Source organism: Megascapheus bottae, chromosome 5 (assembly GCF_031878675.1).
Source record: "Megascapheus bottae isolate mThoBot1 chromosome 5, mThoBot2.hap1, whole genome shotgun sequence".
Taxonomy (NCBI): Eukaryota; Metazoa; Chordata; class Mammalia; order Rodentia; family Geomyidae; genus Megascapheus; species Megascapheus bottae.
Genome location: NC_143513.1, coordinates 31728590 through 31753321, shown reverse-complemented (window position 1 = coordinate 31753321; position 24732 = coordinate 31728590). Strand labels below are relative to the sequence as shown.

At 36.0% G+C, this 24732-nt stretch overlaps 1 protein-coding gene across 2 annotated transcripts in view; it reads right to left on the bottom strand.

Annotated features, from left to right (window-relative positions):
- The window catches only part of Elapor2 (endosome-lysosome associated apoptosis and autophagy regulator family member 2), a 153379-nt gene that overhangs the window by 70816 nt on the left and 57831 nt on the right, over positions 1 to 24732 (bottom strand). Inside the window, exons 2-4 of one of the 2 annotated variants that reach the window (XM_090332884.1) lie at positions 16983 to 17103; positions 3318 to 3513; positions 422 to 569 (exon numbers count right to left, since the gene is read on the bottom strand). In XM_090332884.1, the coding sequence (XP_090189010.1) occupies positions 422 to 569; positions 3318 to 3513; positions 16983 to 17103 (465 nt within the window). The remainder of the gene's footprint in view (positions 1 to 421; positions 570 to 3317; positions 3514 to 16982; positions 17104 to 24732) is intronic. The other variant, XM_090332885.1, reaches the window with a different exon arrangement.

Here is a 24732-nt window from a genome sequence, read left to right as displayed (position 1 = left end):
TTAAAATAGTTGGCCATGAATGCATCTAAATATTCCTAGTTAATAAAAAAATTGAACTTGCAAAAATTAAATAAAATCTAAAATTTACAAGAATACATTTTCAACAAAATAGCATCTGTAACTTTAAAATTGAAGTTCAAGTGAATGATGGAGAAAATGTTTATCATGCATAGTTTAAATAAATGGTCATACAGTTAACATAACAAAAAGTAAATAAATATTAATTTATACTACAAAGGGAAGCTCAAAAGTAAAGAAACTATTAACTAGAAGACAAAATATTATTGGAAAAATTAAATTTTCCATTAACAACTGGAAGTTCAGTTAGCAAACAGAAAAATACTTGAGGAGGCAGAAAGCAAACTGGAAATTTTTATAGATGTATCTTTAAAAGTAAACTCTGCAATATAAAAGGTCTTACAAAGAACTCAAAGAAGATGTTGTTGTCCACATACTGGTACTCAAAGAAGACATAGCCTGACTTTTTAAGGTGCACAGCATAAATCAGAGACACCGTGCAGTCATCCCGATTAGATTCTATGTAGTTTCCACGAGGGATCCAAGAAGAGCTGTGGAAATAAAACCAGAAGGTGTTTCATGTTGGCATTCAGAAATCTCTTCTGCTCATAAAGCTATCACACAGATTCAAAACTAGTCCAATTAGCAAAGCATAGCAGAAATCACCAGGAGTTTTTGTGCAACTGCCTTACTGAAAAAAAAAGTTCATATTTTATGGCACATACTACTCAGATATTAGTATCTAATCCCAGCTAGTCAGGAGACTGTGATTCTGACTTCAATCATGGTTCAAAGCCAGCCCTCAGGCAAAAAAGTGCTCCAGATTACATTTCCAAATAACTACTAAGAAACAGAGATGAAAGAATGACTCATAGGTAGAGCATCTGCAGAGCACTGAAGCTGAGAGAGAGTGAGACCCTGAGTTCAAACCCTAGTACTATATGCAAATACATAAAAATGCATTCACTGAAATATGGTAGATTCAAGGGAGATCTCAAATAGTGACATTCTTTAGAAAGCCAAAATCAATGTGTAGTGAAATGAAACACCAGGAAGCAGATACTCAAAGGGGATGGATTAGAGTAAAGGGGAATAGACAAATGAAGAGAAAAGGAGGGAAATGCAGACAAGAATCCAATGTATTTCCTACCAAATTAAAACGAGTGATACAAACAGTGGGTGGTTGAGGAATGAGTGGGAATGTTAAGAGGAGTGACATTAATCAAAATATATTGTATCCATATATTTATTTGCTAAATGGCAACTCCTCTGTACTACTTAAAGATTATTTTAACCCTACCATCAGAAGGAAATAAAAAGAATTCCTAGCCTTCACAGTTTCACTACCTCGGATTAGCAAAGCTCTCTTATGATATAAAAGAAAAGCTAACAATACACAAAAAGTGATGCCAATTTTCTTTCAAATTTTAAGCTTCAGACTATCAAAGAACATCATTAAGAAGATAAAAGGGCAAAAGCTATAGACTTGAAAGACATAGCAGCACATTCACACAGAGACACACACATGTATGTATGTATACGTCTATTATACACAGCAAATGTTACATAAAAATATAAAAAGAACTTATGCTCATCATATTCAAAGAACTCTTTTGGCTTACTAATTATATATGTTGTGTGACTTAACCAATCAATAATAAGTAATAAGCATGTAAGATCATAGAAGTAGAAAAAAAGAAGAGGGAAAGAAGGAGGAAATACAGCAACATCACACTGAACTTTTATTGAATATATTAGAAGACACTATGTTGAAACAGTTTTCCTTATCACAGAAGTTCTTGCACGAACAAGCTATTCCAGGAACAGTCAAAAACAATAATCTAAGGTCGCTTCACCCCCAACATTCTTCTAAGAAGCTATGCGTTTAAAACACAGTACGTGTACATAAAATTTATGTGGCTTAAGTATGGTTTGTCCTTGATAGATGCATACTGAATGGAATTTTCAATAGCAAGTATTGAGAATTGGGGTGTTTAAGAAATATTAGGTGGATAACAGGCTTCATACATGGATTGATGCTTTTCTCCTTGAATCCAGAGACCATCTCCCTTTCCTCTGTGTGTGCCAACCTGAACTATCATTTTCTGCCATGAGTGGAAGCTGTAGGAAGACCTCATAAGAAGCCAAGTAGATGCCAGAATGCTGCTTTTGGACTTCCAGAACAATGAGCTGAATAAAACTCTTTCCCAGCCTCACTTTTTTAAGAACAGAAAGCAGACTGGAGCACACATTTAGAGCAATCTGATCAGTCGGTATAATAAAATCACTGTTGATTAGAAGAAAGAATGACTGGAGAAGTAAAAAAGTGAAGGAAGGAAAGGAGAGAAAGCAGAAAGGAGAAAGGAAAGAAGGAAACACATGTTTCAGCACAGTTAAGTAATTTCCATAATTCTTAGATCACGGTTAAAAAATAAAAGTAAATAAAACTTTTAAACTTCAGGGTCCTGAAAAAACCCAAAGGCAGCAAGAGGCCTAAAACAGAATTTCTTAAGTATAGACACAGTAAATTAAATGTTCTATAGAGGATAATAGGAATAGGAGGTTGTACATCCCAAAGCAAAATGTTTTGCTTTATTTTTTCAAAACAACTTATTATTCTTTGCATGCTATTCATTTCCTAAGAATAAATTAATGACCTTTCTACCTTAAGTACATAATCTACTACTATCATTTGCAGGAGATAATCAAGACCTAAATAAAGATTATTCACTTGTCCCTTCAAAGGAAAAAGAAAAAAAACAGTTAGAATTTATCCATTAAAAATTAGAAAAAGGGCTGGGCACATTGACTCACACCTGTAATCCTAGCTACTCAGAAGGCTAAGATCTGAAGATCATGGTTCAAAGCCAACCAGGCACTAAAGACTGTGAGACTCTTATCTCCAATTAACCAATAGAAATTCAGAAGTGGTTCTGTGGATCCAGATAGGGTAGTAACCTTGAGCTGAAGAGCTCAGGGACAATACCCATGCCCAGAGTCCCAAGCACCACGACCATTGACAAAGCTTAGGAGGAATAACATTGACCTAATTTCATTTCTCTAAAAACTTCATTCCATTTTGTAGAGTGCATCCATTATATATGAAGAACTATTATTTGACCTCATGAAACATTTTCTATGGTAGTCATAATAACTACCAAAAAATAACAGTTCTTTGAAATGGGCTCATCTAGAATCCAACTCAACATGAATATTAGTCCTCAACTTCTTTCAGGGAAAGAGTAATACATCTTTGTGGAGTATGGAGTTGAGATCCAAAGGCTCCTTTGGATTCTTACTTGTTACAGCTGTCTGGCCTGGTGTCTGAAGGGCCCACAACAGTGTCCATGAATGTTGCAATGTTGGAAAATCCTGCTGGCAATTCATCCCATTCATCAAATTTGATGCCACTGCCCAAGGAGTAGGTGCCTTCGGCACACTTGCTGCATACCTGGTTCTTCATTTCTAGATACTCTCCAGAAGCACAGGAGAAAGCTGCAAGGCAGAAAAGGACAATGGCCCATTAGTCACTGGCTTCCTCCATTAACTTTCTCTACTTCAGAGGATCACTAGACTTAAGTTCATACAATTCTGATCATATTACACTCTAAGGAAAGACTTCCAATATCTCCCTTATCAGTGCATGCATTTTAAAATCTGCCTTATTTGACTCTACTCATTCCCTGCCCCACACTTTTCTAATAGAAACAAAATGTAGATTTTACCCTAAATACTTTATCATCTTTTGTTATTTTAGCCTTATTTCTCATAGATATTGCCCAAATGTTCTATACCTGAAAAATGACCTATCTACTCTCACCCTAACTAATCAGCTGTTCCCCATCATATCTTCTATAATGTTCTTTCTATGTTGTCTCCATTAAAACCCTTACACAGAGCGATACCACTAGCAGATGGCATGTAACTTGGAAATTCAAGAAAACAAGAGTCATTATTACGGAACTCTTCGTATTAATACTAAATCCTAATAAAATAAGTCCCTAGCTAGGTGAAGTGGCTCATTGCCTGCAATCCAAGCTACTCAGGAGGCTGAGATCTGATGATCTCGGATCAAAGCCAGCCTGTGCACTAAAGAACTTGAGACTCTCATCTCCAATTAATCAGTAGAAAATGGGGCTGTGGCACCAAAGATAGGGCAATAGCCTTGAGCTGAAGAGCTCAGGGACAATGCCCAGGCCCACAGGTATGGCAGTAGCCTTAAGCTGAACAACACAAGGACAGTGCCCAGGCCCAGAGTTCAAGCCGCATGACTCACAAAAATAAAGAAAATGATAAAATAGCACGTGGTAAGTCCAAATAAAATACTGATTTAGAAAATGAGAGCAAAATAAAAAGGGAATATAGTTGGGTAGTATAGTAGCTAGATAAATTATCTCTACTCTGCCTTTATTATTCATTTTCAATATTTAGAATGCCAATACAAGCCATTTTGACAAACTTATTTCTTTTTTCTAATTTTATTTTATATTTTCCATATATTGTTTATCATAATTATCAGAAGGGTTACATTATCTTCACCAGATCGAAGGTGCATTACTTCACAAACACTGATACCCTTTCTCATGTCTTGGTCCCCATTTCCCTCCCCCCACCCTCACCCCTCATCTTGTTTACCCCCCTTCCCTATTCTATTTCAAATAACCAAATATGTATATATACAATATATCAGATAACAAGGTGAAATACTGTAACAATATGAGATAACCAAGGGACAGCAAAAGAAATGAGAGACAACATAGTACATTAAGGACAACAATCACTCATTATATGGCTTTTGTTTCTATATCCTAGAGGTCCTTTTATTTAGCGTCATACTATATGGCCTTATGTATCAAGGTTTTGTTCTATTGTAAATCTTTGCTAGGAGTGCCAAAGGTTTCTGTTGATTATGACAAATGAGGGAAATCATTGAGCCTATGTCCCTTTGGGTCTGGCTTACTTCACTTAATATGATCTTTTCCAAGTCTTTTTATTTCCTTACAAATTGAACAATGTCATTCCTTCTGACGGCAGCATAGAATTCCATTGTGTATAAATACCGCATCTTCTTGATCCAATCATCTACTGAGGGGCACCTGGGTTGATTTCATATATTTGCTATGGTAAATAGTGCTGCAATGAACATTGGTGTGCTTTAGTATGTCCTTGTTTCTGGATGATTGGGTAAATGACAAGGAGTGAAATTGCTGGGTTATAGGTGAGCTTTATGTTTAGTCTTTTGAGGAACTGCCTGCTTTCCACAGTGGTTGAATGAGTTTGCACTCCCACCAACAGTGTAGTAGTGATCCCTCCTGGCCACATCCCCTCCAGCATCTGTTGTTATTAGATTTCTTGATCATGGCCATTCTAACTGAAGTGAGATGGAATCTTAGAGTCATTTTTGATTTGCATTTCTTTTATGGCCAGAGATGTCGAGCATTTCTTCATGTGTCTATAGGCAATTCTTAATTCTTCTTCAAAGAAGACCACTTTATTTCTTATGATAAGTTTTCTGCTTACTCTGAGAACTGTACTTAGAGTACTTAGACACAGACACGAACAATAATCAACACATAAGAAGGTAAAGAGCCCTGCTGCTAATGAAATTATTTATTCAACAAATGCAAATCAATACCCAAAGTGTATGGCTCTATGCAGGGTGGCAGTATTGAGTCAGACCTACAAAAGGACTAGTTAATCCTTTAATTGGGATATTAAAGAAGAATAAAGGAAAATACCCAAATTATCTGATGAAAACAAATCTCATAGCAGAGTAAAGTAGAAAATATTCACTCTAGTAGAGTCTTCTTTTAAATACCTTAGAGGACTTAGCTAGAAATAAAAATAAGCTAATTTTGGAAGGCTAATTAAAGAATTACAGCTAAAACCCATACTTATCCACCTACTCATCCATTGAATTAATATGTTTTCTTCAGAAAAAATGTAACAATACTATGTAATGAACTTTGACATTCAAAGCATCCTCCCTAAACCATCAGTCTACAAAAAAAAATGATTAGGTGGTCAGGTGCAGTGGCTCATGCCTGTAATCCTAGCTACTCAAGAAGATGAGATCTGAGAATCAAGGTTCAAAACCAGCCTGGACACAAAAGGACCTGAGACTCTTATCTCCAAGTAACCTCTAGAAAATGGGAAGTGGGTTTGACTCAAGGGTAGGATGGCAGCCTTGAGCTGAAGAGCTCAGGGACAATGAGCAGGCCAAGTTCAAGCCTCATGACCCACAAAAATAAAAAACAAAAAAAATATAGATTAGGCACGAAATATTGCTTACTGACTACAAGGTCAAAATTATCCACAGGTGAAGGAAACTAACCTGGGACCAGATTTTGTCGCATCCTATTGTGTAACTTTGAATGAGTTACTTTAACTCTAGGCTTTGTTCTGTGTCCATAAGTGAGCTAAATGTCATAGTTAAATAGACTGGTTAGCATAATTCCTGACATAAAACCAATGCTCACTACCCACTATTGGATTTACTACCAAAATAATCAACAGAAAAACATAGTTATAGAAAAAATGTTTTTACTTTTAGTAGTTTATGGGCCTTTTAATGAACTAAAAATCAGATAATATTTACTTAAATATGATTTTTAAAAATTATAAACCAAGATCCTCTGAGACACTAAATCAAAGATCACCAGAAAGTCGAGTTTACAGGCCAAATCTTTTGCATTGCCTATTTTTATAAATAAAGTTTCATTGAAACAGAACCACACTTATTCATTTGTGTACTGTCCATGACTCCTCTCACATCATAATAATATAGAATTGAATAGTCGCAAACAGTTTCAGTAAATCTGAAACTATTTACTTTCTGATAGGGTTATCTTGAAAGATGATTTATTCTGGCATCCAAAATTGACTTTTTAATTCAGTTAATAATTAATAATTTATATTATGCTATGCTTATAGATAAGACGATGGAAACAAAAAAGTGGAAATTGTGTTTGCCAACCTTGCCTTCTAAACACAGTGATTCTATTTGGGAATGTTCACTATCCTGTCAAAATCATGCCAAATATTAACTTTTTAAATACTTCTATGAATTAGAAGGGAAACTGAGAGGAAGTGTTGAGCCTTAGGTGAATAGTAGGTTCTGGTTTTGGTACTTTATAACTATATAGATTATTGGTATTTATAGTAACTGTAAATTTGCCATGGAAACTACATTGGTGATACAGGTCATTGCTCTTAGAATTTCCAGGTTAGGATCCTGAGAGCTTCTGGTAATAGAATTTCTTTGACTTATTAACACCTAACCTTAACTAACTATATTTTTCCTTGAAGCTATCTCACTTAATATATACTATTCAGTTCTTATCATTAAATTCAAAACTTTTACTCATTCCTGGATAAAGCTTACATAATATGTATCTTTTCATTGAAAAAGCTTATCTCAGACTTCTTGCACTTAAAGGGTCAGAATAAGTAAAAGAATTAACTAAATAACAAGGAATACTAAAAGCCTAGCACCGAATGTAACACACAAATATGTGTGTGTGTATATATATAACAATATGAGAGATAAAATTAAAAGTTACTTTATTCAAATGAGTGTCTTGTGATTCCAATAGTTTATCACTCTGCACATGTATGCAAAGGACTGTATGCAAGAATTAGCGTATTGATTTGGAGATTATAAATACAATGTAAAGAGTAGCTGAATTTCCAAATACGGAAAACATTAATAATGAGGATCAACTGTACTTATAATAGAAATGTGAAGAAGGATGTTATCATGCCCTTATATCAGGTGGAGAAATTGAGCCAGAGTTAAATACCCTTATTATAAATTTACTGACAAATAGCAAAGATGATATGCAAACTATAATTCCAAAGAAAAATTAGTTCAATCAACCAATAAGCATATGATAACAACTTCAATTGAAGTTGATATTATACTTTACATCACTCTTCATTTCCTGCCTTTCTTAAGCAATATTTATTTATATTAAAACTAATGACCATTTTCTACTCTATTTTTTTTTGTGCCAGTCCTAGGGCTTGAACTCAGAACCTGGGCACCGTCACTGAGCTATTTTGCTTAAGACTAGCACTTAAGAGACAGCTCTTGACACAGTCTTGAAAATATAAACATAACTATATAGACATAAAAATCTATGATGGGATATATATTCTATAGACATAATGTTATATACATTGATATGTATCTATGGCATCCAAACTCTCAGCTTCATTTAATTATGTTTTAAAATCTATGTGCCAGTGATTGCATACAGAGATTCCTTTCTTGAATTCTTGTTTGATAAACATGACATCTGAAATATGATATAAAAATTAGTGTTAATAAAATCTTTCAAAAAACTGTAACAGCTCTGTGGCCAGAAGTTTGGCCTAGTGGTGGAGTGCTTGCCTAGCATGCACAAAGACCTGGGTTCGATTCCTTGGTACCACATGCATAGAAAAAAAGCTGGAAGTGGTGCTGAGGCTCAAGTGGTAGATATCTAGCCTTGAGAAAGTCCAACGGCAGAGCTCAGGCCCTGGGCTCAAGCCCAAGACTAGCAAAAAAAGAAAAAAGAAAAGAAAAAAAAAAGAAACAGCTCTGTTTCCATGATTTTGGTAACTAATTGGAGACAAAAATCTCACAGATCTTTCTGCTCTGACTGGCTTTTAACCTCAATTTTCATATCTCAGCCTTCTGAGTGGCTAGAATTACCAACCCAGCTACTCTCACATATTTGTGCAATTTTTAATATGTCATACATTTAAGAAATAGTGTAGCAACTGCTATAAGCCTAATGATCTTGTCTATATAAGGAAGATAGTAATATTAGGAAGTAGTAAAGAAAACAGTAAAACTGCGGGAATAAGATAGTCTATAAAGACTTCAGCAGCATAGTTGACACAAACCACACAATAATTATTAAATATAATGATTAGTATTATAATTCAGAAGCTTGGTACATGGATCTCACTAAAAACTTTGCCAGAGAATTGGTCACATCCTCCCTCAGAGTAACTATGTCATTAAAGTTAATAGATAACTACATGGCCTTTAAAAATACAGGGAAGGCATCATGTATGGAAACAAGAGCCATATAATGTGTGATTGTCGCTCTTAACATACTATGTTATTTCTCATCTCTTTTGTTGTCCCTTGGTTATTCTCATATTGTTGCAATATCTTATCTTGTTATCTTGTATATTGTATATACAATTATTTGTTTATTTGAAATAGGAAAGGGTAGGGGGGAAAACCAGATGAGGGAAGGGGTTAGGGGAGGGAAATGAGGACAAAAACATGAGAAGGGGTATCAATGTGTGTGAAGTAATGCACCTTCTATCTGGCGAATATAACGGAAACCCTTCTGTTAATTACAATTTTTAAAAGATTTTAAAAATTAAAATACAAGGAAGCTAACACATCGAAAGCTTTTCAATTTTTAATCATCTTCATCTTTTCTGTCTTTCTTTCAACATTCCAGTAGAGACACATGTGAAAGACTTAAGGAAAAAAGAAAACCAGAGCCTTGGATTCTTGTTAAAATTGCACTGACTACTCAAGAACATATCAGCAGTTAACACATCTGACCCTTGCTAGTGTTCACCAACAATGCCCTGCTTTTCCTTTCTGCTGTCTTATCTCAGCCTTATTGATTTTCTTTTTCTACTGCTATCTTGCCGTTTGGCCTTTAATTGGATTATAAGAGTCTTTTTCTTTTGTGAACCTCAGGGGCTACATCCATATTCAATTTCTTTGAATTCGTATAGGGTACTTTTCAACAAGCAAGATGATAGATAGTTATAAAAAGTTGCTGGTACCTGTTATAGACTTAACCATATTTCATTCATATCAATTAGTCATTTCTAAAATACTGGTTTTCTTTTTTGCCAATCTCAAAATCCTGCTATAACTGAATCATACTAAAGATAAGCAAAATCCAAAGTTTTGATGCAATAAGTGAAAAAGCTAAGGCCTTTATTAACTTTTCAATCTGCCCATTATTATAACTGAGATACAGAATTTTACTAATATTATATTCCAATTTCTATCTTTATAATTATTCATATTTTCTTTGTATACTTATATGCTCTGATGGTGGATCCATTTATAATTTTGCTACATTCCTGTTGAGTTGACCTATTATCATTTCATAATGACCAGATCTCTTGAACCAATTTTTTTTTCTTGTCTCAATTATTGACTAAAAATCTATTTTTTCTGCTCTAACTGTCCTTATTAAAGTCCATTAAATTAGGTTTTACCTACATCTTTGAGAGGAACCAAGAGGAAAAAGGCATATACAAATGATTTTTTAATTTTTTATTGTTGGGGTAATGTACAGAGGGGTTACAGTCACAGGTAGTAAGTGCATTACAGCAGATAGTACTGCATTACTTCTCACACATCGATATCCCTTCTCATGTTTTTGTCCCAGTCTCCTGCCCCCCACTCCCTCCCAATTATCTTGTTTCCCCCCTTCCCTTTCCTATTTCAAGTAATCAAATAAATGTACATACAATATAACAGTTAACAAAGTCAGATGCAGTAACAATATGAGATTAACCAAAGGGAAAAAAAGGAAAAGCGAATTGATACAGTACATTAAGAACAACCATCACACAAGATAAAGCTCTTGTTTCCAACTCCTAGAGATCCTTTCAATTACTCTCATCCTATATGACCTTATGTACCTAGGTTTTGAGCTATTGTAATCCTCTGCTAGGAGAGTCCTAGGTTTGTACTAATTATTATTAATAAGGGAAAATATTGAGCCCATGTCCCTTTGGGTCTGGCTTATGTCACGTAATATAATCCTTTCCAAGTCTTTTCATTTTCTTACAAATGGGGCAATGTCATTCCTTCTGATGGCAACATAAAATTCCATTGTGTATAAATACCACATCTTCTTGATCCAATCATCTACTAAGGGGCACCTGGGTTGATTTCACATGTTTGCTATGGTAAATAGTGCTGCAATGAACATCGTTGTGCTAGTGGATTTAGTATGTCCTTGTTTCTGGATGTTGTGGCTAAATGCCAAGAAGTGAAATTGCTGGGTTATAGGGGAGCTTTATGTTTAATCTTTTCAGGAATTGCCATACTGCTTTCCATAGTGGTTGAATGAGTTTGCACTCCCACCAACAGTGTAGCAGTGATCCATCCTAGCCATATCCCTGCCGGCATCTGTTATTAGATTTCTTGATCATGGCAATTCTAACTGGAGTGAGGTGGAATCTTAGGGTGGTTTTTGATTTTGCATTTGCTTTATGGCCAGAGATGTTGAGAATTCCTTCATGTGTCTATAAGCCATTCTTATTTCCTCTTTAGAGAAGACTCTCTTTAAGTCTTTAGCACATATTTTCATGCGATAGTTGTTTCTTTGAAGATTAGTTTTATATATGAGGCCCTTGTCTGTTGTAAGGCTAGTGAAGATCTTTTCCCACTCTTTAGACTTTTTATTTAGCTTTCTAGCTGTGCTCTTTGCCATACAGAAGCTCTGCAGTTTAATGCAGTCCCGTTTGTCCAAACTTTCTTTGATTTGTTGTGTTTGTGGGTTTTTAGTAAGAAAGTTTTGACCTGTGCCAAGGAGACTTAGTGTATCTCCTACCTTCTTCTAAAGTTTTCAGTGTATCTGCTTTTACCTCAAGGTCTTTGATTGAGTTGGAATTAATCCTGGTGCAAGGTGACATAGAAGGATCCAACTTTTGTTTTCTGCAGGTGTTTAACCAGTTCTGTCATCACCATTTGTTGAAGAGACTGTCTTTCTTCCATTCTACTTTTTGGCTCCCTTATCAAAGATTAGGTGGCCATGGGTCTGAAGGTAGATTTCTGGGTCTTTAGTTCTATTCCATTGGTCCTCCGGCCTGTTCTTGTGCCAGTACCAAGCTGTTTTGGTCACTATAGCTCTGTAATAGAGTCTACAACTTGGTATTGCTATTTCTCCATCGCTGTTCTTTCTGCTAAGGACTGTTTTTGCTATATGAGGCCTTTTATTATTCCATATGAAATTTTGGATTGCTTCTTCTATTTTCTTAACGAGTGGCATTGGGATATTGATGGGTATTGCATTGAATTTGTAGATAGCCCTTGGCAGGATTGTCATTTTCATGATGTTAATTCTTCCAATCCAGGAGCACGGGAGGTCTTTTCCACTTCCTCAGTTCTGCTTTAATTTCCTTTTTCCAATTTTTAAAGTTTTCATCATAAATATCCTTTACATTCTTAGTTAATTCCTAAGAGCTTTATTTTCTTTGAGGCTATTGCAAAATGAGTTGCTTTCCTGATTTCTATCTCGTTCCTCTCATTGTTGGCATACAGGAAAGCTGTTGATTTTGGGGGGGTTAATTTCATTCCCTACTACCTTGCCAAAGTTTCAAATCAGGTCAAGCATCTTGGGAGTGGTGTCAATAAGGATCTTTAAAGAAAGTTTCACTTCTTTCCCTATTTATCCAAAGGAATGTTTTTATTTTTTATTTTTTTTTGCCAGCCCTTGGCCTTGAACTCAGGGCCTGGGCACTGTCCTTGGGATTTGTCAAGGATAGAGCTCTATCACTTGAGCCAAAGCACCATTTCTGGCTTTTTTTATGCTTGTGGTACCAAGGAATTGAACCCAGGTCTTGGTGCATGCTAGGCAAGCACTCTACCACTAAGCTAAACTCCCAGCCCTATCCAAAGGATTTTTTAAGTAATCTAAATAAAACTTATTGATCCAAGAAACTGAAATATTAGTTTACAATAATCATTCAAAAATTAGAAACATGCATGCAGACCTATATAAGTCATGTCTATAATAGTGACATTATTTTGTCATATCTCATAGAAAAACTAAAAAAGTAAATTATATCTATCTATCTATCTATCTATCAATGTATGGATCTCTCTCTCTCTATATATATATAATGCATGTAATGCAGTTATATACATGTATACTTCAGGTATTACTGGCTTACATTTCAATAGGAAATAAAACCAAGCTTCAAATAAAAGATATGTTCCATTGTATTTGAAATCACACTTAGAAATATTTGAAAGAGTGATAAGCTATATATATGGCAAATTAATAAAGTACATGAAATGAGATATCTTTACTTTTGTCACATTGACTTAGGTTTATTTGAAAATATGTAAAGGAATTTTCTTTCTGCTCTTCCCCTTCACTCCTCAGATTTGGTTTTAAGCAAAAGTGTCTTGCCTTATATATGCGTGTATGTGTGTGAAAGAGAGAGAGAGAGAGAGAGAGAGAGAGAGAGAGAGAGAGAGAGAGAGAGAGAGAGAGAGAGAGGGGGAGAAATTGAAACAGAGAAACTGAGACAGAGAAAGACTGAAAGACAGAGACTGACAGGTAAACATAGATCCAGAATCCAAGCAGGAAGAGTCAGAATAAAATACATCACATCACTATCCAGAAAATAACTCCAAAGATAACCACCCAAAAATTTCAACAAAAGCCCTGAACTCAAGCACACATTTTATAAGCTCTTGGGCTTCAAGGATAAAAGAGGGAAGTGATTCAACAGTGGAGAAATGATAAGGTTAAACCATAGTTATATTCTCTTGTTCTGAGACTGATAAACAGTGCTACAGTTCTGGAATGACATGCTACTTGAAATTCCTTGAATAGTGGATGATGCTCACTGATGAATTTCGGCACCAGGGTCTTCAGAGCAACCCAATTCTTAGTGGCTGTGCTTGGAGCTAGCAGAGAAGAAAGCCATGAAATTATCTCACTGGCCAAACAGCACAAAAAGACTCAGACACTTCTCCACAGTAGAAAGAAGAGGACAATGAGGACTGGTGTCAGTAATAGCAATCTCTCTATACTTCTTCTTTAGCCCTGTAACTTTGAGACTTACTTATATTCATGAGTTTATCTCAGGAATGCAGCATAAGAAAAACTAAAGACTTGAGTAACCTATCATGTCCCAGGATATTGTCTTTTGCCGTCTACTGTGTTTGTAGATTTATAGCCACTAGAACTCTAGATACCATAAATGAAGGAAAACACGCAGCCTATGTTTCTTTGGGTTTGGCTGACTTCACTTAATATAATTTTTCCAAGTCTTTCCATTTCAATACTAATAGTACAATATCATTCTTTCTGATTATGTACATATACCATTTTGTATATATACCACATTATCTTGATCCATTCATCTACTGAGGGACATCTAGGTTGATTCCATATCTTGGCTATGGTAAACAATGCTGTAATGAACATGGTCATGCAGGTGGCTTTAGCGTGGCCTTGTTTGTGGTCTATTGGATATCACACAGTGAGACTAAAGGAAGATATTCTTAGGAGAGGACCAAAAAGGCTCGATAGCTATATGGATATGATCATATAAAATATATTTGTCAAAATGAACTCCAAGAAATGGAATCAAAAGTTTCTTTTTCTTTGTTGCTTGTTTGTTTTCTATACCTTTAGTCTTATTTTTATCTGTTTGGGTGAAGGTAAGGAGGGGACACAGATAGGATAGACAAAGGGTGAACAAATATAGCAGTGATACTCACTAGACACTATGCTGAAAATGAACAATATAACTTGTGAGTGGAAATGGGAGGGAAAAACTGAAAGAGCATGAGAGTGAGGATGACACATGAGAGAATGGATGACATGTGAGAGAAGGAATGACATGTGAGAGACGGGATGGCATTGCTCAAAAAGAAATGTATTCAAAACCTATACTCATTATAGTACCTCATTAACTTTAACCCCCTTTACATCATATTTACAATATCAATAAAACATATATTAAGAAGAAAAATTATTAGCTGATGTCTATTAACTGCTAGAATTCATATAATTTTTTAAATAAGGATATAAACTAGTTGAACACCTGTATTTTCTATAATACTACATGTACATTTTCACAATCCCTTTCTGAGTTCAGTCTGAGATCAATCACATTCATGCTAGCTGACCTGAAGTGAGTTAGTTCACCACTTTTAAAGTTCTTTCAGTTAGCAAAACAAAAAAGTATTATAAGTTGAGCATTCCTAATCAGAAAAGCCAAAACGTCCTAAAAATCTAAACTTTATTGTGTCAACAAGGAGAAAACCCCTTATAAGGACACTTTGTTTCATAGAACAATTTATTTAAAGTATTATACAAAATTTTGTTTGTCTATTATACAAACAATGTTTGGTACATAATCAGAATTTGAGAATGATAGCTATTGTCAGAAATAGAAAAACTAAGCCACTGGAAAATTAGTTATTACTACACAGCAGTCAAACTCTAATGCCTAGGAAGGTGACATCATGTTTATCATCATGAATTCATGATTCATGTTTGTAAATAAATTAGATCTAACTTAGTTTTGATCTTGAAAGGTACTTGCCTTTACTATAACAAGAAGTCACAAATTTAAAACCAGATGAACAATTACCAGAACATATATATTATTATTGAGGAACGCTTACAAATTCAGATTTCAGAAAAAAGTATAAAGAAAAAAATCTCAATAATTGTGCATATATATGATTTACTTTTTTCCCTAGAAAGAAACTATAACTAAAAGTGATGTGATTACTAGTCACAATTTTTTTTTAAAAAAATACCTTGCTGAAAGGTCAAAGTCAATATTTCAAGTGTGGGTTAGTACAGAAAATACTGAGTTAGAAATGTTTGTGGCAACATTCGAATAGAAGTTATTTCTGTTTGGGCATTAATTCTGTCTCATAATTTTGAGCCCTTGGCCAACACATTTAATGTATGGCACATAGCTAACCATGTAAAATGTGAGTTCTAAGACAGGAAGGTCCCTGATTCAGAATTTACCAATTTCCATGGTGTAGAATACTCCATGATGGCCAGATTCAAGTTCTGCTTCACTGCTTGTCATCTCTGGACAGCCAGTGCTAGGCAGAACCATCACACCATCAAGTTGGAGAGTTAGGCTGGGCACCCGGGGCTCACGCCTGTAATCCTAGCTACTCAGCGGGCTGAGATCTGAGGATCGAGGTTCAAAGCCAGCTGGTTTATGAAAGTCCATGGGACTCTTATCTCTAATGAACCACCAGAAAACCAGAAATGGCACCGCAGCTCAAGTGGTAGAGCACTAACCTTGAGCTCAAGAATTCAAGGACAGTGCCCAGGCCCAGAGTTCGAGCCCCATGGCTGACAACAAATGAGACAGATACGGAGACAGAGAGAGTCAGAGAGAGACAGAGACAGAGGCAAAGATGGAGAGCCAAAGAGGGTTACTGACTTGCATTAACAAGAAAACCATCTAACTCGCCCACCACTTAGGTTAAAACTCCTCCAACCAAATAGCAGAAACAAGCTTCTATGCACAAGAACATTTGCAAACAGAACAACTAAAGTTTTAGGAATATGATATGAAAAACTTCCAGAAATACCATGAGACTGAAAAACTCTTGAGTTACCCCACTAAATAATTTTTAGAATTTATAAAAGAAAACAAATATGCTATTTCTGCACTTGAACCTTGTCAGTAGGTCCGAAGGAGCTGCTGACTTATGATATTCATCACTTCTATAATCACTCTACACGTAAAGGAACTCAGTTCTACCTGTGGCTAAGAAAGAGCTGAGTAAAGATGAGTTTTGTGATGAGATAGTGGCGATGGGACAAAGCAATATATATGTACTTAATGTCATAGAATCATACGCTTAAGAGTTGATTAAACTTGAAATAATGCAAGCTTTGGCATCAATTAAAATTGGATTTAAGACTCCATTAGGGAAAAATTCTGTCACTGCCCTCTACAATCACAATAAGAAAGGAATACATATTTCAAAAACTCAAAATCCTTCAATATTGTTCACATCTCATCATGGACTTCAAACAAAAGCACACTGGGTCATGGGAAAGGCTCCATTTACTCTTCTAGGCATTGATACTACATGTTCATTCTGCCACGTCTCATAGTCATTGTAACTGACATTTGGGACTACTGTGAAAAGGTTATGATAGCATCAGAAAAACAAAGAATCAAAATTCAAAACATACTGCATTCTTTGCCTCTCACGGGGTCAGGCAGACCAGAGCAGTCCACTGCAGAATTCGGAATGGCAACTCTCCACCTGGAGCCTCTGCTATCACATTCAGTGTACTCAAAGTGGTAATCTTTCTGTAATCACAAAAACAAACCTTAGGTTAGAGCCCATGGCTATGGGAGACCTTGCCTTCTCAGTCACCCCAATGGGCTTGTTTCTCAACAATGCCCGCTCCTGGACTCTCACCACTCACCCACACACCCACACACCCACACACCCACACCAAGCAGTTCATTGATCAACAATACACCATATTGGCTGGTCAGCAATGACTCCCACCTACAAGCCTAGCTATTTCAGCCAGCAGAAAAATCAGAAAGACTCTTATCTCCAATTAGCCAGCAAAAAGCCAGAAGTAGAACCCCAGTTCAAGTGTGAGAGCATCAGCCTTGAGAAAAACAGTCAAGACTCTAAATTCAAATCCAGGAGTACCTGCCACCCCCCCAAAAAAGAAGGATCATGAAAAGCACAAAACTGGCATTGATGATATGAGCAAAGACGGGACAGTTAGTACTTTAGCTATCTATCACCACTGGTTCCTTCAACCAAAAAGGCTACATTTATCTTTCATAAGCTTTCAGTCTATAAACAATTGACACATATAAGCATGAGCAAAATAACACTAGGAAATCTATTGCTGTCACTAGCTCAGGTAGTTCCAAGAACTTAACAGAAAGTATAATATTTAATTATCCAAATAGTAGAAAAAGACCACAAGAATATAAAACAGCCCAGGTTTAATTCAGACCCAGTTCAACAGGCAGCTGCTATCAGTCATGGACTATTAAAATGGACTATACATTATAATTACCAAATTAAGGCCAACCCACTTATCTTTGGCTTTTGTGGGTGGGGGAGGTCGGGTGGTGAAGGCACTAGGCCAAACTCCCAGCCCCTATCCTTGGGCTTTCTTAAGGCCAGAACTGTACCACTTCTGGCTTTTTCTGTCTATGTGATACAGAGGAATCGAACCTAGGTCTTCATGCATGCTAGGTAAGCACTCTACCATTAGGTCAAACTCTGGACATCTTTGGCTTTTGATTCTTGGAAATTCTCACTATGACCTTCTCTATTAGAGGATATTACACATGTGCAATGCTTGAACTGCAAGGAATCGGGAAAACAATATCACAGGAACATTTCAACAATAAGAAAAAACCCTGAATGTTCAGCCTAAATTTCAAATTTTCTTATTTTTTCTCAGTGCTGGGGATTGATCTTGAGGCCTCATACCTGCTAGACAAGGGCTGCATTACTGGGCTACCCTATTTATCTCTATCCTTGCTCTGTTATATAATTCAATGTTCTGAATGTTGCTGTCGTACTTTGACCTCTTTTTTAAGCCTCCCTGACTCTATTAAAGATAGGCCAGGACATTGACTCAGGAAAATTGTGAATGAGAATACTTTCCACAGCATACCTTTCTCCCCAAGAATTTTCCACTCAAATATTTTTTTCAGTTTTTCATACTGAGAATTTTCCAGGTCATGAATTCTGGGTTTCTTTTTTGTTCACAGTTCTTTCTTTAACTTATCTCCTTCCTCCTATTTTTTGCTGTAAAAAGCAATCAGGCCCTACCTTCAACCATTTTCTAGAATGATAGGTAAAACATTCCCACTCGTTGCTGACATGTTTTGCTTTCCACACAGCCATAAACTTCCCACCACTATTAGAAAATGTGCAACATTTTCTGCAACTTCTTTTGGGAAAGTGATAAAAAAAATTTATAAAGAGAGAATGAAAATAATTTTGTCTTGGTATAAGTTCTTTTTCTTTGCTTCCATTATTTGTATAGAGGGAAATGTCATGCTTGCATTTACATACACATTTATAATCTATACCAGTCAATCTACCATGCTCTACTCCTCTCCTTTTACCTCTTCCCAAAACATATTCATCAGTAAAAAATTATGTTCTTTCTTCCACCTTATAATGATGTCTGTCTTATTTTTTTATGATCCCTTACCAACATGTTTGTTTGTTTGTTTGTTTGTTTGTTTTGCCAGTCCTGGGCTGGAGCTCAGGGCCTGAGCACTGTCCTTGGACTTTCTCAAGGCTAGAGCTCTACCACTTGAGCCTCAGCACCACTTCTGGCTGGCTTTTTTCTATGTATGTGGTATCGAGGAATCGAACCCAGGCCTTCGTGCATGCTAGGCAAGCACTCTACCACTAGGCCAAACTCCCGGCCCCTACCAATATGTTTTTAATGTTTCTTTTTTATTGTAATTAATAAAAGGGTTACATTATATTTTCCAGATAGAAGGCACATTATGTTTTTAATATTTCTAACTACATTCTGCTCATAAAAATTTATACATTATTCATTATACATTTATACAGTATAAAAATTTTCTACCATACTCCTGCATTTTTTCTGAGCCCTTATTGGCAGTTATTTATATCCCTATTTCTACAACAGTGATGTACAACAACTGATGCTTTTCTATTATGCATTTCAAAATTCTCCCACCTTCCACCCAATACCCAATTCTAAAGCCTTTTTCCACTTTCAAGTATTTGTTATAGCAGCATCTCACTTCCAGGTATGGAAATCTGTAATCATTCCTATGAAGGATGCCACCGCCCCACTTGCAGAGGCACAGTAGAAAAACCAATCCCAATACTCAGACAAGAATGAGCAAGGGGACTTAATAGGAAAAATAGGGAAGACAGAAGGGAAAAGTGAGTCAAGTGCATGGAATAGTCCAAAAGGAATTGGAAACCAAGCTCACCTTAGTCAAATGAGGAGATGTGATATTTAGAGCTCTCAAATATATTAATTCCAAGACATAAGACACAATGATAGAAGGGTAAATAAAACTGCAAAATTAATTATAACTAAAAAGTGACTATATTTATTCTTCCCAGTGAAATAGGATCTATGATAAATTGTTTCTCTGATGACTTGGTCCTTATGAGTAATACATCCAAAATCTAAAGATCTAAATATAAAGATTTGGATATATCAAGAATGAAAATTACAGATAACAAAAAATATTTGTTTTCACATTTTATCATTCTGATAAATAAACTTGTCAGCTAAATAGTTTCATCCTCAAATTGTTTTTTGTTTTTTATATTTTTATTGCAATTAATAGAAGGGTTACATTATATTTGCCAGATCGAAGGTGCATTACTTCACAAGCATTGATACCCCTCATGTTTTTGTTCCCATTTTCCTCCCCCCACCCCTTCACTCCTCTTGTTTTCAACCTTCCCTATCCTATTTCAAATAAACATATATACAATATACCAGATAACAAGGTAAGATACTATAACAATATGAGATAACCAAGTGACAACAAAAGAGATGAGAAATAATATAGTATATTAAGAATAACAATCCCACATTATATGGCTCATGTTTCCATATCCTGGAGGTCCTTTCATTTAGCCTCATCCTATATAGCCTTATATATCTAGGTTTTGCCCTATTGTAAACCTCTGCTAGGAGAGTCCAAGGTTTATACTAATTATGACAAATGAGAGAAACCATTGAGCCTATGTTCCCTTGAGTCTGGCTTACTTCACTTAATATGATTTTTTCCAAGTCTTTCCATTTCCTTACAAATGGGATGATGTCGTTCTTTCTGACAATAGCACAGAATTCCATTGTGTATAAATACCACATCTTGTTGATCCAATCATCTACTGTGGGGGCATCTGGGTTGGTTCCATATGTTTGCTATGGTAAACTGTGCTGCAATGAACATCGATGGGCTAGTGGGTTTAGTATGTCCTTGTTTCTAGATGATTGTGCAAATGCCAAGTAGTGGAATTTCTGAGTCATAGAGGAGCTCTATGTTTAGTTTTTGAGGAATTGCCATACTGCTTTCCATAGTGGTTGAATGAGTTTACATCCCCACCAACAGTACAGTAGTGATCCCTCCTGTCCACATCCCCGCCAGCATCTGTTGTTATTACATTTCTTGATAATGGACATTCTAACTTTGCCACTCTTTTGGAGGTATAAATGAAAGCCTTTGCTCCTATATACCATCCCCCAGTATTATATCAGTTCTAATAAAGACTTTTCTTGAATAATCTTTGGCTGCTTATGGTCTTTATCATGGATAGATCAGGCTACCTGAATCAGTCCACAGGCACTGATTGGTGAGGACCTTGATACCCAAAGCCCTTGGGTATAACACCAAGAGACAGGCAGCTAAGAGTCCCAGAGAGCCACTGAGAATGAAGGTAAGGGATCTAATACATAATGCTCTGAGCTATAACACCAGAAATTAACTGAAGAGTTCCAGAGGATGATAGAGGGAAGAAATGAAGATGATACAGAAGAACCAGGAGCCAAGACTACAGTCTACAGAACTGATTGCTTGAAGAGCAATAAAGAGTTGAGGACATTCAACTCAAAGCACAAGGCCTTGATGATCTAGAGCAATGGTCTCCAGTTTTATGAGCCGAGAGGCAGAAACTTCTGCTTCTCTTTGGGTAGAAAGTGATAAGGTTCTGGGTTTTAATGCCTTGTCCACAATTTCTACCTGAATAGTGAAAACAAAAACAAAAGCCAAAAAATAAAAAATAAAAAACCCTGCCAACCATTTTTTTGAAAGAAAGGTCAGCTTTATTATTAAAAATGAATTGATTGGCACATCATTAAACTAGACATTATAATGGGCAGTAGTCATCATCCCTTCAGAGTTCAGTCAATGTATGTGAACCATGGGGGATATGCCACATCTGTGACCAGCGACTTCATATACACTCAGACCTATGCAAGTTCCTTCCCCTTCCTACAGGAAGAATGGATGAGAGGGTCCCTTCCAGCCATTTGTAACAAAGTATTTGCAAGCAAAATTCCTTTAGGAAGCTTTAAAGGAAAATTCATAGCTGGTCTCTTCCAGCTTCTTTTGTCCTCCAGCAATCACTATCCAAAGGTCATAGTATTTCCACCTTTGCCACTGTGCCCACATCACCTTCTCCTCTTGTGACTGCATTTACGGCCTGCATGCAGGCTCTGAAGAGTCTCCTCATCAAGATTTTCACCTTCCCTTTGGTCATATAAAACAATATTTATAGGTCCTAGGGGTTATGATTGAATATCTTTTGTTTGGTCTTTGCTTTTTCTTTGGGGAGGTATTATTCAACCTATTCTGTAGTAGAATATCTTTGGAAAGCCAGGCTTGGCATAATGTTTTCTTGTTTCTCTTGTTTTCAGTTATTTATATTTTGGGTCTCTCTTAGAATGTCTGTATCCCACTGACAAGGTCCTGATCTCCAAGTGTAAAATTTAAGTCATTTCTTATCATCCTAGCAAAGATGCTGTGAGTTGAGATGAATTTCAAATGAAGCAAGGCTTCTGCATAAAACAGGAAATCTCCCCAAAGTACACCAACAAATCTGTGTTATTCAGGTGGTCAGTTATAACAACAGCCATAGAAAAGTTACCACATTTTCTGCCTATAATGCTGAATGCCATATGAAAATTAATTATCCTAAGATTCTCCTATCCTCAAGGTTACCCAGCAACGCCAAGGGGCCATAATTACTGTATTATACTCTTAGGAATCCACCAAGAAGCTATAACGTGTTTTCTTTCTTTTATTTAAAAATACCAAGATGGAAGCTGGGCACGGTGGCTCATACCTGTAATACTACCTACTCAGGAGACTGAGATCTGAGGTTTGTGGTTCAAAGCCAGCCCAGGCACTAAAGACCATAATCTCCAATTAACCACTAGGGCTGTGGCTTAAGGGGTAGGGCAGTAGCCTTGAGCTGAAAAGCTCAGAGACAGTGCTCAGGCCCAGAGTTCAAGCCCCATGACCAACAAAAAAAAAATTACCAACATGCAAACTGATTTTATGCAGTGGGCAGTACTTTAGGTCAGGGATTAAATTGTAGGCCAAGTTATTTTTAATTATTTAACAGGATACCTTTTCTTTTCTTTTTAGTAACAAATAATAATACTTAAAATCTGCTTCTGGAGGCAAATCTTAAATTAAATCCATAGAAAGATTAAAATAATAGCAAGGTATATTCAGAATATTATGGCATACACTTAACTACTCAGGGTACAAGTAAGGATTATTGTATATAAAATTATAGATTTGTAGATAACCCCACACTCAGCCATAGACTTAAATAAACATTGAACACTTAAGCCAATCTCAGAAATGGAAACTTTCTGATACGAAAGGGTAATTAAAAAAAAAGATAAAGTCACTTCTCATGAAAATATAAAATTCCTACATATCATTAATTAGTAATTCAGATGAGCATTGTCTAACAACATGTTACTCCCTGTTCAAAAGAGATTTCAAGGGACCCACAAAAGTAGGCAATCAGGAAAGAGAAATTAATTTACCAATGTAAAACTGGTAAACATCCAAAGAGTAATATCAATTTCCTTCCAAAAGGGAGAATGCGTTTCATTTTTGTACAAAGAATAATTCATACTACTGTTTCCTAAAGCTTACAGTGTAAAGAAATTGTTCAGTGACCAATGAAAGGCAGAAACTGCTCATTCAGAAAGGTGAACTTCACAGAAGCCCATGTAATCTCATCTGCTTATTTCAACGTATTTCACAATTTTGCTTGACAAAGGTGGAAATTGTTCACATTTTTTCCCTCTACTTTAGTACTCCTGGTAGTTTATCACCAAACACGTTGCTACAAAGCAGTGCATGCTCTAAACAGAGCACTCGCTCATAAACCACACTCGCCAAATTATAACCTAGCAGAAGTGCCTGGGCTCCCACTCTAACTCTAAAGATGAATGTTATTCAAACAAGTCTGCAATGCGAGGGCACAGAATGATCCCCCAAGTAAAAAAGCAGTAAGATTGCCTCTAAACCTTACATTATAAATAGGTGGGAAATGGGAAATAATCCAAAAAAGAAACAGCGTCACAAACTTGTAAAATTGCCCTTTCATAGAAATCCCATTCATGTGTGTATATCAACAAGTCATTTTCACATTAATACATATTACTTTGACATGGCATTTAATTATTTTTTAAATTTTTTTCATATAATTTTTATTTTAATTAATAGAAGGGTTACATTATATTCGCCAGATAGAAGGTGCATTACTTCACAAAGATTGATACCCTTTCTCATGTTTTTGCCCCATTTCCCTCCCCTCACCATCTGCCCTCATCTTGTTTTCCTCCTTCCCTATTATATTTCAAATAAACAAATAAGCATATATACAATATACCAGATAAGGCAAGATACTGTAACAATATGAGGTAACCAAGGGACAACAAAAGAGATGAGAAATAACATAGTACATTAAGAAAAACAATCACACATTACGTGGCTCATGTTTCATTTAGCTTCATCCTATATGGCCTTATGTATCTGGGTTTTGCCCTATTGTAGACCTTTGCTAGGAGAGCCCAAGGTTAATACTAGTTATGACAAAGGAGGAAAACCACTGAGTTTATATTCCTTTAGGTCTGGCTTAATATTTTTTTCAAGTCTTTCCATTTCCTTACAAATAGGGCAATGTCATTCTTTCTGATGGCAGCATAGAAATCCATTGTGTATAAATACCACATCTTGTTGATCCAATCATCAGGCATTCAATTATTAAACAAATACTATATTTTAGCTTCTGAGATTCAAGGCAATTATTCGCTTTGAGCCTAGGACATACAGTAAATATTCCCATTCCAAAAGGGAGGAATAGATTAGCAAGACCAAATCAAGACAAAAACATGGCAGGGCAAAGATTAATTCTGT